Genomic DNA, 15,838 nt, shown 5'->3' with positions numbered 1-15,838 from the left:
GGCGTCCACTGTGGCTAAAATGAGATGACACAAATCTGTCATTTCCCATAGTAGTCATGGGGTGTATGAATGGCTGAGCATCCTGGATACAGACCCTAAGTTCTAGAAAACTAGGAACATCTTTTGACCTCCAAGCCAAGTTATACTTACCATCTGGAGAAAAATGGTCTCTGTCAAACATAGTGAGACATAGCACATCTTGGTAAAGATCCTTAATAAAGAACTGGCAGTTAAAGTTCCACTTGGGATTCAGTGTGTCCTGGAGGGTTCTGGTGGTGTAGCTCTGGGAGCCCATGCTGATTTCGCAGTATGGATTACTCTTTCCTAAACAGAAATGAACCACAGACATGTGACGTCGTAGGTGAAATGCTTGACGAACAGGGCCGCCCTCAAGCAGAACCAGGTCTGCAATACTAGAGACCACCGCAGCAGGGCCACTGCCTGAAAGACCCCGTCTGCCCTGTGGTCTGGCAGTACAGCCTCTGTTCCCGAGCATGAAGCCTCATTGTAACCCTTGGAAGCGACTGTGAGCTCTAAAGCCAACCCCCCTCCCCATGAGCCTGGGCAATGCCAGTGCAACCTGCGTTGTGCGTTTCAATGCAGAAGCGCTGAGGAAGCAGGCATTGGTACTTAGTGGGGAACCAGAGTGACAATACTGGTCCAATACGTGGATTATCACATCTCTGTGGCACTGGGAACACTGACTTTAAAAATGCATCCCATCATTCAGAGTGCAGAGGGTCACCAGCAAAGAGCAGGGCATTGCTATGTCTGTTGAGTGAAAGAAGCATTTACCATTTGGTTTACAGGCTTTTAATTCTGTGGCTTCAACAACATGCACCATCAGACGTCCAATGCCTGATGTCTTTTGAGAGCGGGCTACAAAAGAGGGAGATGAGTTATATTAATTTCTCTGTGCAGTGACGATGGGCTGTGAACCCTCAGTCTCTCCTGATACTTTTAAAAACATTTGATGCTGGGCATTGAACCCAGGGCCTTGTGAGTGCTAAGAACACCTCTACCACTGAGCTACACCCCCAGCCCTCACAGTCTGTCTTTCTAACCAGACATGAAACTACTCCACCCTCACAAGCTGTTGCACCTGGGCAGTGTTGTCTGACAGGAACGCATTACCTGCAGTCCCTGCCCCTCATCATCCTACTCATGCTTCACCACCCAGTCAATCTCATAGCTACCTCCCCGGCCCATTCCCTCCTCTGTGTATTCACTACTCTGATTTATGAGCATTCCACAGCCTACTGGGTCTGAGATTCTGTATAATATCTGTCTCCTCTGCCGAAGAGGAGCCATGTGGCACATAGACAGTTGTATTCATCCTTTATTAACCCTCAGTTACCTAGCAAGTAGTAATATTAACAAAGCAATAATGCATGTAATTTATTCAGCACTTCATAGCAAATAACATTGGATACTTACTCTGTTTTAAGCATGTGCTAGGTCTCTACATATATTTAAATTGCATAAAAACCTTATAAGGTAGCTCCCCATTTTATAGATGAGAAAAAACTGAGGCTGAGAAAGGACCATAATGTACTCCATTCAGAGCTTTTAAGAAGCAGGGCCAAAATGAAAACATCAGGTACCAAAGTCTAAACCATTCACCGAAACTCCAATTAAATGTGCATAAACAGTATAGCTTAGTAGGCAGTTTGACTGAAGGTCTGGTTCTATTTAAGGAGGGACTCAGAATACTTTTAATATGGAGAAAGATGAGTCAGTGGGCTCATCTTGATAAACATGAAGTTAAGCAGGTGTTAAGCAGGTTAGTATTCATAAACAGGATGCTTGGTGAGCTACTGATTTCTTTTTTAGCTCTAAGCATGTATGCCTTCTCTATAAGAAAGGTCCATCTCTCTCCACCTCAGAATGTGCCCTCAGTCCCCCTGAAGGCAGGGGCTGTCCTTACTCTTCTCTGTAGACTCAGTTACTTGTAGCACGGAACCTGACACAGAGTAAGTAATCGACACAGGTCTAAAGAACTGAACACATGGAATGCAGAATATATACAGATATCGACGGTAAGCAAAACTCAATAGAAAAAATTTGATTTACATCTTTGGCCAATTAAGACATCATTATATGCTTTATGAAATGATTCGTTGATTTTTCAATAGCAAGCTTTTAAAGTACCTCTAAAGTAACATTCAATTGGTGAAAGCCAGTTCACACGTCCCTTCAGGAGCACAGAACTTAAAAATAAGGGAAACCTGAATGAAAACACAAAGAGCTGCAACTGCAGTGCCAGGAGCCTGGCAGGAGGACTGGGCAGGCAGGAGGAAGTGAGGTGGGGACAGGGCACGGCAGGGGTGGATGGAGCCCTGGCCTCCACTGGGGAGGAGGCCAAGGGCAGGTCTGGGCACAGCTGGGACGGGTGGCCGGGAGGGGCTTGGCATTCACATGGAGGTGAGGGAGAGTGCCAGGGCTATGGCAGTTCTGGTCAGAGGGCCAGGAGTGGGGAGGCGCCACACTGAGCTGGTGAGGATCTGTGAACAGAGTGAGCACAATCACTGTGACCAATACGGAGCCCCAGTGGACATGAGGGAAGAGAGTTGCCTTGAGGATGCTGAGGGTCATGAAGACAGAAAAGTGGCTTAGGGGACTTAAGCAGAGCAACTGAGGACTCAAGTTCAGAGTGTGGTACAGGCGCAAGCCCAGTGGGGGCTCCAGGTTGGTTACGGCAGCAGGAAGGAGGCAGTGACTGACTTGGGTCTTGAAGAATGGGAAGAACACTGAAGTGGGTGAAGCCTTTCAGGTGGACAGGTAGCACGAACACGGAAGGCCTGACTGGGTGCCGTGAGTGGGTCACTCAGCAGTGGCACAGGCCAGGATTAGGAAATGGTGGGCGATGGGCTGGGCAGGAGGGAATGCTGGGGATGGGCCCTGAGTTTAGGATGAGAAATTTGTCTTCCATTTCAGAGGCAAAAGGGGAGGTACCTAAGTAAGGGAAGCATGCTAAGAGCAGCTCTGTAAACAGAATACTACAGAAATGAAGAGGATGGGTGGTGCAGGGAAAGGGAGCCTGGTGCTCTACCTGGCGGGAGACTGAAGGAAAGGCCCAGGCAGATGGGAAGGATGATGGCGGAGAAGGACAGGCCTCAGCCGCTGATGAGATGAGAGGCTGGGGGGCAGGCAGAGGGCAGGTTTCAGTTTGGTGGTCAAGGGCAATGCTCCCATCCACAGAGCTTCTCAGGAGGGGGAGCCACTGTTGGAAGGAGGCTAGTGAACCCCACTGGGAATGCCAACAGGCACAGGGGAGGGGAGAGCTGAGCAGGGTGTCTGGGGAGGAACTGGTGTCAGAGCTGGAGGACAGGGCAGCCGGGACCTCACTGAGAGAGGAGGCAGGTCCCCAGGGAGAGAGTGCTCAGGAGGGCGGACTCTGGTAAAAGGGGAGGAAGAGCTGGGAGGGAGATGAAGAAAGAAGGCTGGGGCTAGGAGGACCCCTGGGAAGTGATGGGGTCCAGAGGCAAGGAGGAGCCTAGAACCTCAGCCACTGGGCCAGGAAGCTTCAGCAAGGAAGTGATCCAAGCCTGATTAGGTCATTGATGCTCTTGAAAAAGCCATTTCCACAGCTCTGGGACAGGGTGTGGAAGTGAGGAGGAGCAGACTGAGAGCCCAGGACATGGCCTTGGAGGGTCAAGGTGGAACTGAGCTGTGGGCAGAGGAGCAGTGTTCCAGAGCCCAGAGAGTGGAGTCAGGGGAGCAGAAGGAGTCCCGCAGGTGTGAGGTTAGTCGTGAATGGAGTGAAGAACTGGTGGTGAAAGAGAAAGGATAGTCTCCACTGCAGGGAGAAGGGAAGCCCCAGAGGTGGTACCAGGTGCCCATGTCTGTGGTGGGGGCTCAGGGAGTTTTGGAACAGCTGCAGTGGGAAGGGCTGGTGCCAGGGCTCTGCTAGCTCATGTCACCATCACCTGTCACTATAGAGGCAGATCTTGTGTCCCCTGGGCCAGACCCCCCCTGCCCACATCCCCCTGGCAACTGGTTCCAACCCTCCAGGGCACCACCAGATACCTTGATAAGCCTTCTCTCGCTTCTTCTTCTCTGTGTCAATGTACTGCTCAGAGGCTGCCTTGATTTTCTGGACCCACGCTGTCCTGCAGGAGAAGCAGAGCACAGCCATGGGGGACTTCCCAGGGCCTCCAGGGCTCAACCACAACCCCACAACTCTGCCCTTCTTTTTTCTCTTGCGAATCTCAGCATTAGCAAGTTTTGAATCGTACACCTGATATTAGTTCAGATGAAAAACCTGGTTGCTAATTGAGGTTGAATTGGATATTTCCAAAGACAGTTCTCAGCTGCTTACAAAACACCAGACCCTTGCAAGGTGCTGGGGACCCAGAGCTAAAGACGAAATTAACCACCTAGATGACAGCAGAGCACGAGAACTGTGCAGAGGAGGAGGGGTGCACCGGCTTGCCATCAGAGGCAGCCGCTATGGCGCTCCCCCAGGAAGGCTGGCCAGTGGCTTGTGGATGGGGACAGGGGGGACAGCAGGCTGGCGGAGTGCAGGTCTGAGAGATGTGGGGTTCAGGGAGGACTGAGGCTGAGCAGCACAGGAAGGATCTCAGAAACCAGTGAAGGCCATGGACCACCACCCAGGGGCATCCCTGATAGGACCTCAGTGGAGACTGAGGCCCTGGATCTGCCACCATGAAAGCTTGTGGGGAGGGAGTGGGGAGAGGCGTGGTAGGAGGAGCCTGACTCGGTACATCTAAACCAGGGTCTACCATGGGACTGGAGTGGAGTGGGGTGAGGTAAGAGAGGGGAGGACAGTTAGTAGGAAGTGAGCATGGGCGGAGACAGGTTCATGGCAGAGGGATAGGTCCAGGCTTTCTCCTAGATGTCAAGGCAGAACACACAGGGGCAGGACTGACCTTTCATTAATGTTGTCTGTTCGGAGGGTGTAGACCCGGTCAATGTGAGAAATGTGGAAGACGGGCTCATCGCTGGAAGGGTCTGTAGGCAGTTTCACCAAGACTTCATTCAGAAAAATGGGCTGAAAGAATTAGGGCCAAAACATGTGCTATGAGATGGGCCAATGCTCCACTTACCTACGTCTAGAGTCTCTGTTCTGAAGAGCCTTGTGGAGAAGTAGAAAGGAGACTGTCTGGCGTTTAAGGTCTTTTACCCAGGGAGAAACAAATGGCCTCCATTGTGTACACTTGGGGTGCATTAGGCGTTGCTGAACTGGGGACAGGAGCTCTGAGTGCCACAGGCTCTCCTCTGCACACTGACACCTGGCCCTGTGTCAGGCTGTTTATTAGAGACCTGATGCTGGATATGGACAGGTGGGACCAGGTGTCAATATGCGAGGAGGAAGCCAAAATCCAAAGCTGGATTCTGCAGATGCCATCAGTGGACAAAGAAAACCCACCACACTGGACTCCTTCCAGGCAAAAGAAGCGTGAGCCACCTAAAACAGGCGAAGAGTTCCAGGAGGGCAGGCTCTTGAGGTCAAGGTGAAGCCTGGCCAGGCCCGGGGTGCTATAGCTGGTGGGCAGTACTCACCGTTTTATACATTTTGAACTGAGCATTGGACTTGGAGCTGAAAAGTTTCTCGGAGGCAGAGGAAACAGCGAACTGCCTGACCATATAGGTAAGCAGCAGGAAGTCATTGAAGAGGAATCCATGTAGTTCCTTATTGCTCTTGGTCTTGTATAGTTTCCCACTGTGTAAAAGCTTCCGGGGCCCCAGGCAGTTGGTGAGGGAGTTGAAAATAAGTTGCTTAAAGAGAAAGAAAATGTCACTTTGTAAGTCCCCCAGAACCATCCCAGCATCCCTGAGAGGCCAGGTCCCGGGCCGAGGGTGCTGTGGCGGGATTCTCTAGGAGACGATGTGGCCGGCATCTCGCCTCCACACAGGAGATCTGCACATGGCCCAGCAGAAATGGACACGCATGCACACCTCGGAATACTGGTTCTACCAGCTGAATTCAGAGAACTCAGAACAAAACTCAGATTGTCTCTACAGACAGGAAGGTGACAGACCGAGAAGAAACGCAGGGTGGTGCCTGCACACCTGATCCAGGTGTGTACTTTCCATACTAGGGGAAGGTGAGAAGCTGGGTCCCCCCCCAGCGTCTGCCAAGTGGCATCTGGCTGAGCTGCACAGGCCTCACCTCTGCTAGACCTTCACATTGGACATGCGCCTGGATCCACTCCAGTCGGTCTGAATTCTCCTTTTCCCGAACTCCCTCGTTCACCTGAGAACAAAGCTCCTCAGCCCGCTCGAGGGACAGCTTCAGGGGGGAGTGGTCCACGTGACTCTCTGGGGTGTTCTCCAGAATCTGGAAGAGAGCAGGCAGTGTCCTGTGGGAGGCTCTGTGCCTTTCAGCCTCCTAACAGCTGCTGATCCACCGAGCGTCACTGCCTGCTCATGTGGGTGGGGCCAGGCAGTCTCTGGAGATACCAGAGCCAACAACATCATGGTTTCTGCCCTTGAGAAGTTCACAGTCCACATCCCTTAGGGACAGAAGGACAGGTAATGTGGTAGAACAGGGGGCGACAGATACTCTATGGATCTGTAGCTCTGATTGGGTCTGGTAATAAGCCTTATGTTAAAGGGTACAGACCTACGTCCACCCATAATTGGTCACGTATCTTGTGCCTTTAGGGTGGTGAGCCCTTCAATATAAATTGACTACAGTTTTGACAAGTGTGTTAACTTGCTGAAGAGCAATGGTTCGTTACATCTTGAGGGTCAATGATTCTTTGAAGATTCTGATGAAAGCAATGACTTCCCTCCACAGGAGAAATGCAGTGAAGTCACACCTTCAGCAGGTGCACTCAGTCCATTCTGAAGTGATTTCACAGAGAACAGCACAACTTTGTGGGGTCTCTCTGGAAATTAAAGGCCCATCAGCAGACCACCACTGTTTAGAATCCGGCACTGTAGTCTGACAGGCCCACAGTCCTTTGTTTATAAGACCAACTGCAAAAAAGTCTGGAAGCCTCAAGTTCTTATTCGGCACTGGTTGGTAGCAAACCTCACTTGAATGGAAGAGATGTATTTGCTTGTTCTGTTTTCACTGATGGCTCCTGTATTCCTTTGTAGAAATGTTAGTGATTGGTTTTAAGTGCTGCCCTTGTTTTGCTGCTGTGTAATAAATTTATGGTATTTGAATTACTTTCTGAATTCTGGAATATATCTGGCCCCAGATGTTTCAGTTACAGGGCTGGGAGCTGGATTAACGTGTAATTAATTAATCCAGCTCCCCAGCCATGGCATAGGTATCTATAATATGGGGTCTAATCAATAGAAGTATCAGTCCTATGTGATTACTACTGTTTTTCATTGTAAATTATATAAATGATTTTTTGTGGAATAGTCCTTTGGAAAGTCTGCCTTCTCCTTTGAAGGTGTACTGCTTCAAGATGCCTAAACTGCTTATGTCAAAAACAAAAATGGATGGAATTTTGGAAGGGATGTTTGGTCAGCAAGCTGATGAGAGATGTAGTGAGGGCTGATCACAGTCTGTCCAGGATGTGTTGAGTTAGAGATGTCTGGGTCATCTGGGTAAAGGTGCTCCGTTGGAAGATGAATTTGCATCTCAGAAGAAAGACTGGGGCTCATGGTTATGGGGCCCGAGGTAGGGGACTCTGCCCTATCTCTGGACCCAAGGGAGTCCCCACAGCTACACACTTAGAGAGGCCTTCACCTTACCCAGATAAGCACACTGAGACTGGGCTACTTTGGCAGTTTCTAGAGAGTGGGATGACATTAGATGCTTCTTTTATTTGCCCATTAGGCTTTAGCCTTTGAATTGCGTGTGTATGTCCCTATGCATGCACATGCATACGGAGACACAGGAGCATGGTCTGTGCGGCAGTGGACCTCTTTTCCGGGGTCACACATGTGCAGGGCGAGGTTGGCATACTGAAACCTCTCAGTATCTGGCCTCTGTGAATCTCTACAGACATTTGGAATCTCTGCAGACATTTGGACAGCCCAGTGTGATTAAGACCGCCCAGTGTGGCACTCACACTTTTGATGAGCAGCGGGTAGCGGGTGATCCTCTGCATGGGCTTCAGTAGGAAGCTGGAGAGGGGCATTCCTTTACACCGAGGGTCCGAGGCCAGCTTCTGCAAACAATTGAGAGGCTTATGAGGAACTCATTGCCCCAGTCAAAACTAGGGGAACCCTAACCATACCCCTGCCTTTGACCACCTTTCAGATTTCAAATTTCTTATAATAACTTGGGATCCAAAATGATTCATATCAGGTTAGCAGCTGAAATCCCTCAGCCATGTGCTCACAAGCCCAGAGGCTGCTTCGGGCTCTTTCTCACATGCCGTTGGCAGCCTGTGTGGCCATTCCTCTTCTGCTTCTAAAACTACTCTCCCCTGGCTGCCTTCCCAGCCCGCTGGCCTTGGTCTTCGCATCCTTCTCCTCCTCTGCCCACTCTCTGTAGCTACTACCTCAGATGCCCTGCAGCTGAGGCCCAGCATCTGTAACCTAGACGTTCTCTGGTGTTCCACCCTCCCATGTGACATTCCTCCTTACCTGATGTTCCAAAGGCACGTTAGTTTCAACATACTCCAAATGAAGTCATCTTCCCTTGTAAAAGCCATCTTTTCTACCTCCATTCCTGAGCTGGCAGCAACCTTTGACATGCAGCCACCAACCCACAAGCACATCTGGGAGATGTCACTGACTCCCATCTCTGTCTCCTGAAGGGCTCTTGATTTCCTTACCCCATTATGCCCACTGTCTCTACTTCATCTGAAACAATTGCTTCCATTTATTGAGCACCTGCTGTGTGCTGCGTGCTGAAGGTGTGAGCTTGCTGATACTGTTTCTGTGGCCCTTTCTTCATGTGGCTGACTCATACCCATCTCTCAAGCTTGGGTCAGCTTCCCTTGGCTAGGTTCTCTCCCGGATGCCTTCCCTTCTCTCCATGACCCTTCTCTGGCCACCTTTAGCATATACCATACTTGAACTGGGCAATGCAGGTAGAGGCATCAAGTTTTAGGTGTCTCTGTCCCTCATTAGGCTGTGGAGGCTGGGGGGGCCAAGGACCAATCCTGTTTGCTCCTACTCCCAGTACCAGCACAGCACCTGAAGAGAGTAGCTAGTGTCTAGAATATTCATTTTTAATGACTGAAAAATACATGCATGATTATTTATCTTTCCCCATTATTGGACATTAAAACTGCTCCTCCTTTTGTTTTTGGATAGATGTCTATATGTGCTGCTATAACAAGCATCTTCATGTTTTTTACTTCTTTATGAGTTTTAAAAAGTAATATTTTGGGATACAGGTTATTGCCATAATAGATCCCAATTTGCAGTATTTCATGAACACAAGAACCATAAAGAAATGTAAAGAAGAGCAAGAAAACACATTTTGCTTTCATTTCCCTCATCCTTTTAACATGTGGAGTTAATAGTTTGTATTACTGAGCAACATCAGTGAAAAGAACTTTTCCAAATGTGACATTTTAGTCCAGCAACCAGCTATACAAAGTTCACTACTGTATTGTTACAAGGTAGTCGGTGGCTCATTATCTCTATGGAGTGTTCTCTTTCTGAGGACAGTTCTAACCTCCCCACTCCCACTTTGGTACTGGGGATTGAACCCAGAGTTGCTTTACTACCGAGCTACATCCCCAACCCTTTTTATTTCTTTTATCTTGACACAGGGCCTCGCTAAGTTGCTTAGGGTGTTGCTAAGTTTCTGAGGCTGATCTTGAACTTGTAATCCTCTTGCCTCAGCCTCCTGAGCCACTGGGGATTACAGGTGTGTGCCACCCTGCCTGGCCTCGCACTTCTAGTATTTAATTTATGACCATGGCTTCATAGAACTGATCATTTTTGCCTCTTCTCATCAGTTTCTGGAAGCTTTGATGACATCTTTGCACACTTTTGGTATATGTATAGGATCACAGATATGCATCTTATGCATTATGATAATTCCTGGTGTCTTTTGACACAGTTTGTTTTTCTATTTATTTTGTTTTGTTTGAGACACAGTCTCACTGTGTTGCCCAGGCTGGTTCCTTCCTTGTGGGCTCAAGTGATCATTTAACATCTTGAGTAGCTCTTGAGTAGCTAGGACTACAGGTGCATGCCACCATACCTGGCTATCTGCTTATTTTAAGTAAGTTTTATTTTATCTTGTTGCATTTTTTAATATTTATTTTTTAGCTATAGGTGGATACAATATCTTTATTTTATTTTTATGTGGTGCTGAGGATCAAACCCAGTGCCTCATGCATGGTAGGCGAGAGCTCTACCTCTGAGCCACAACCCCAGCCCCATATCTTGTTGCATTTTATACATTTAAGTGTGCTATTTTATATTCCTTCTGGAAAAGATGAATATTATATAAATACAATTTAAAAATTAAATAGCTTTATAAATCTTTCTTTGGGAAAATCAAGTAGCTGATAAATAAGTTTGCTTAAGAAACAAAATACTCTGCTATTCAATGGGCAAAATCATGGTCCCAGTTTCAAGAAAAGGCAACAAACACAAAGCTATCAGAAAATTCTCTCCATGTTTGTGTTTTCTTTGGAAATAGATGGGGACCCCTTTCTCCACTGCTCAGATTCCCTATGGGGCCAAGTACACTGCTGTTTTCAGCTCAGAAGGGGGCTGGCCTGCCTACTATCCCAGCAAAAGACATCTGCAAGGCCCCAGATGGAGTTACCTTTAAAAATTCTTTGAAGTCTGAGTCTTCATCTGTCTTCTGCTGCAACAGAGCTGCTCCATTAAGCTGACAGCTGCAGAACCGGATATAGGCCTGCATGTGGGACAGCTCGGCTGCCAGGATGTCCCCAATCATCTGCACTGGCATCTTCTCACCCCCAGTTTTCTTCCGTACCCGCAAGGCCCTGCAAATGACATATTCTCACCTTGTGTTTCTCAATGAATGTCCCTGGTAATTAAAGGGTGAATGCCATAGGAGACCAAAGATAATGACACCCAGAGAGTTACCTAGGACACCTCTGGCACTGGGAGGGAAAGGTCAGCAGGAAGGAGAGGTACATGGGCAGTTCTAGAGCTCTGCTGACCAAGTCAACCAGGGGAAATGTTAGCAAAGAAAAAAAAAATGACGTCTATACACTTGGGCTTCTTAGGCCTATTTTGGTTTTACTTCAGTTTCTTAGTGAAGTTTCGTCTGAAAAATACTAACCAATTCAAATGAACCAATAAGAAGGGCACTGTCACTGTCTGTATGGGAAAAAAGGCACAAGAGCTGCAGAGGCCCGGGCAGAGGTAAATCAGCAGGGACAGAGCCCAGCCCCACTGCTCATTCTCCCCTAGGTGTAAAGGATGACAAGTGACCTGAGCAGTGGAATTTCACACCAGGACTTAGGATACTGCCATACTCTGATTACGTCTGGGGCATGAGTGGCAGCTCCTCTTCTGACTCTCACTATCCTCCTGCCAGAGCCAGATGTCTTACACTTTGGAATTATAGCACTTATATTTGGAATTATAGCACTTGCTTAATGATTTAATCATGTCTTTGATTAATCAAATATTTTCTTTGTTATATTTCTTGACTTTCCTCAATAATTATGTATTTTACAGTGACTGGACATTTTACAAAGCTTGAGGGAGCAGAAACAGTTGAAGATTCCTTTGTGAAGTGGCCCCTGCAGGGGGTGATGCGTGACAAAGTCAGTGTGGCAGCAGTGACCGGGATGCTCATGACTCACTTCAGCAGCTTCGTGTTGGACATGATGAGCTCTTTCCAGTTAACAAATATTAAGGACATTTCTCCCTCAGTGAGAAAGCCTGACTCTGCCATCCGTTTCTGAAAAACCTAAGTTCAAAACATAGAAAAAATAAGTTAACCTTAGTGTGGATACATGCCTTATGTGTGCTGTAAATTAAACAGTGTCTTCATACACTCAAACTAGTAAGATCATGGTATTCTAAATAAGCATATTTATATGATTGTTAAATTTTAAACTGCATAATTTCCCTACTTTTTGTTATTTGGGTTCTATCAAGGGTGATTCTAAGGACTGAATCTGGTAACAACCGCTATCACAGGAGATTCTCCTACCCATCTCACAGGGACATTATGGAGGTTAAATAGACCCCGACACAGGTATCTATGTGTTATCTACATAGTGTAAGACCTTGCAGAACTGAGAAAGCATGACTATTGTTGGACTGAGCATCCCAGAGTTCTTGGGAATGGCTTGTGATGAATTCAGTAGAGAAACAGAGTGGGGCCCCCAGACTGATCCCCAAGCAGGTGTGGATCGCAGAGGGTGGCTGGCTGAGAGGAAGGAAAAATACTCTCCAACTGCATTCCATATGTATAAATATGCAGATGTGTGTGTTCACATGTGTGTGGTGTGTATACAGTTCTCACAGAACTTCTCAGATGATATAGATAAAGGGAGTCAGGTATTAATTTTTCCCAATTGGCTCAGGAAGAAATAAAGACTTACCAAGTCATTTGATCAAGGTCACAAAGCTAGAACATGGAGCAGCTACAAAAATAAAAATTCAGCTCTATTTGATTCTAAGTCCAAGTTTCCAATACACAAATCTGACATCTAGGAAATGACTTTAAAATCTTAAGGACATAGAATGGTTATCTGGAACTATGCTTCTCATATGTGATCTTTCCATGACATACTGCTCCTCACTGAAATCATTCAAAGGCTCCCCTACTGGTGGTGGGTTGAGCTGCAACTCCTTCCAGAGATTCACAGGCCTGTGAGATCTTCCCCCTCTGACCTCACCAACTGGCCCTCAGGTACTTGACACTCTGGCCATATTGCACAACCTCTGGGCTCCAAACCCCAACATACCTTCCCACTTCTGCTTCCTGAAGCACAGCTGGAAAAGTCCTTCCTGGCTGGGGGTGGACCCCTCTTTTGGCAGCTAGCTTTGATTGCATCCCACTCTGCCTCCCAACAGGACTGTGACCTCCCTGAGGACACGAACTTCCTTTTTCATCTCTGTTTTCTGGCATAGTGCTTTGCACCTGGTAGGCTGATGTTTGCTGAATTGAGTTGAATGTGGATTCACAGAATGAAGATATAAATGCTATGAACTGATACCCTCTGAAGACTGAAGATGCCAGGATGTTCCTATGAGAGTGACCCTAGAAAGACAGTCTTTCTGCTCTGAGGCTGCCACTAAGGACAGGAACGGCTCTGGTTTCTAGCTGTTCTTTTATCAACAAATTAATTTATGTCACTTTGTTTCTTAACTCTATATAGCAGTTCTGTGCTGGGCTCTGTGAGGGAAGCAGAGTGAATAAGTCAGGTCTTCTGGGAACTTCTATGGGAACAGAGCACCTGCACTGAGGGGCATTTAGGTCCAGGCCTTGCTGGGAGGCAGATGCAGACAGATCATGCCAGGTGTGAGGTGCATGTGTCCTCTTCGGGTGGTTTATTTAAGACATCTCACCTGAGCGCCTTGACACGTTTACTGGGAACTAAAAGCCATGCAAACAAAGTCTTTTTTTTTTTTTCTTTTTCCATCCAACATAAATCATTATAAAGTGCTTCTCTAACAAGGACAGCTTAGAGGTCACTGGTAACATTAATAGGCACAAATATAAACCAACAGTGAAGATATATTTGGAATATATTTTACAATTTGATCCTATTTATTTTTCTAAACTGATAGAAACATTAGGCAAACATCTCCACTGCTTTGCAGTTCCTCTGGAAATACCAAAGTTGATGAAAATGTCAGGTGTCAAAAGAGCAGTGTAAATATAGTTAGGTAAAAATGTGAGGTCAACTCTGTTTTGGAGCTTTACACCCACTCTGTCCCTTGTCTTTCCTTGATTGGTTCTACCACTTCAAACTGTGGCATTTCTGTGCCCTCCTGTTCTCTCTTTGCTCTGAATGAGCTAGCTTGGAAGAGAGCAGATACCCTCGTTAGACTTTCAATCCAACATTACCCAGTTGGTGCAGATGGCATTTTGAGGCTGTGCAAGTCCCTGCCACTGTCTGTGAATCTATGCATCAAAAGTGAGGTCCAGGGCTGGGGTTGTGGCTCAGCGGTAGAGCACTCGCCTCACACGTGCGAGACACTGGATTCAATCCTCAGCACCACATAAAAATAAATGAATAAAATAAAGGCATTGTGTCCAACTACAACTAAAAAATAAATATTAAAAAAAAAATAAGTGAGGTCTAGCTGGTGTGATGGTGCACACCTGCAATCCCAGCTGCTCAGGAGGTTAAGGCAGGAGGATTTCAAGTTCAAGGTCAGCCTGGGCAACTTAGGGAGACCCAAACTAAAAATTAAAATTAAAAAAAGGGCTGGGGATGAGGCTCAGTGTTAGAGTGCCCCTGGGCTCAATTCCCAGTACCACAAAAAAGGGGGAGGGAATGTAGATCATTGGTACAGCACATACCTAGCATGAGCGAGGCCCTGAGTTCAATCCCCAGCATTACAAAACAAAACGTGATGCCTTCCTTGCTTTGCTTCCAAGTGGGAGCAGCCCTGAGACTGACACCTGCCATCCTCTACAAAAGACAGCAGACGCTCCTGAGCTAGCTGGCAACAGCCCCTCACCTCAACAACAAGCTGCAGATCATCCATGTACCGCTCTTCCGTCTGAATCAGCTCATGAATGTAGCCCTGTCTTTTCCTCTCGATTGGCTGCATTGTGTCCAGGGCTTGGAGATCAGCACACCCTGTGGGAAGACAGGGTAGGGCTTAAAATATTATTTTGGTTGTTTTGTAGAAATAGACAGTTATCAGAAATATGCTAGGCTGACAATCTTTCCAAAGAGCGTGACACACAGACAGAGACCGACCCACTGCTTGAGTTAATAACCTACTACTCAGTGTGCCAAAGTGGTAAATTAGCCACATCTGTGATATTTCAATGTGCTCCTGATTTCTGAGTAGCAATGACAGGATTAAAGGATTTTTAGAAAAGGCCTCAAAGCGATAACTATGCTGAGTTTCTGAAGAATCTCACCACCTCAAGACATTTTTTAAATTATTGAAATGTTTTCCAAACTGCAGATCATGAGCCATCATTGGGTCATTATTAATTTAATTTTTTAAAATGCTGGTCAGGCCTAGCATTAAAAAAAATTAAATAGACTATCATGTATACAGTTTTGTTAAGTATTATTAAAGTTCTAAATTATGTATGTATTTGGGGATATAAAGTATTTCTCACTTTTAGTTATTGTTAAAAACATGTCTGAGAATCATGTCTCTAGATTTCTCAGAGGAAAGTTCTAAGGTTAGAAAACCTAAAATTCTCAGGACCCAGAGGTTCCCAACAAGACCACTGCCTTAAGCCACTGGAACACAGGAGTTCTAGCTGTGGATACACTGCAGCCAGCCCGGAGTCACCGAGAGGGAAGTCCCAAGCAGCCTCACACGAGGGAGAGGGGTATTGTATTCCCTTTGCATCAATTTATAGGCCCACCAGGAGCAGAACTAAATGTCAAACTGTGAACTGACATATTCCAGAATCATTCTCAAGTAACTGAGGGCTGGTCTGTGCACAGGGGGGCAAGGAATAGCTTAGGAAGCTTCTCTGCTGGCAAAAAGCAAAAGCAGATAGGTGCAATAAGATGTGTGGGACTCCTGGTTGGAACTGGGCATCCAACAGACCAAACCAATAGAGAACTTAATCACAGTAACTGAATTTTGGTTGGTTGCAGGAGGCCCTGTAGTCAATTAAGTAAATAAGCTATAAAAAACTAGGTAGTTAAACAACGATCGATTGACAACTTGATGGAGTTGTAGCCAGTTAGTTGTCTTCTGTGTCTCACTTCCATTTTCTATAAATGCTGTCAGTTCACATTATTGGTTGGATTTCTCAGAACCCGTTCTGCTAGCTACCTAACTTGTGAATTGTTTTTGT

At 46.8% G+C, this 15,838-nt stretch overlaps 1 protein-coding gene across 6 annotated transcripts in view; it reads right to left on the bottom strand.

The window, feature by feature from the left end:
• Itsn2 (intersectin 2) overlaps positions 1–15,838 on the bottom strand; it is a 134,762-nt gene that overhangs the window by 1,248 nt on the left and 117,676 nt on the right. For 2 of the 6 annotated variants that reach the window (XM_048804736.1, XM_015479923.2), the window contains 10 exons: positions 14,524–14,645; positions 11,685–11,791; positions 10,670–10,853; positions 8,001–8,099; positions 6,137–6,304; positions 5,527–5,742; positions 4,893–5,014; positions 4,030–4,112; positions 796–879; positions 151–324 (listed from right to left, as the gene is read on the bottom strand). In XM_048804736.1, the coding sequence (XP_048660693.1) occupies positions 151–324; positions 796–879; positions 4,030–4,112; positions 4,893–5,014; positions 5,527–5,742; positions 6,137–6,304; positions 8,001–8,099; positions 10,670–10,853; positions 11,685–11,791; positions 14,524–14,645 (1,359 nt within the window). The other 4 variants (XR_007348163.1, XM_048804738.1, XM_048804739.1 and 1 more) reach the window with 4 other exon arrangements.

This window comes from Marmota marmota, unplaced genomic scaffold (genome assembly GCF_001458135.2).
Source record: "Marmota marmota marmota unplaced genomic scaffold, marMar, whole genome shotgun sequence".
NCBI classification, from domain to species: Eukaryota; Metazoa; Chordata; class Mammalia; order Rodentia; family Sciuridae; genus Marmota; species Marmota marmota.
This window is presented reverse-complemented; position numbering and strand designations above follow the sequence as displayed.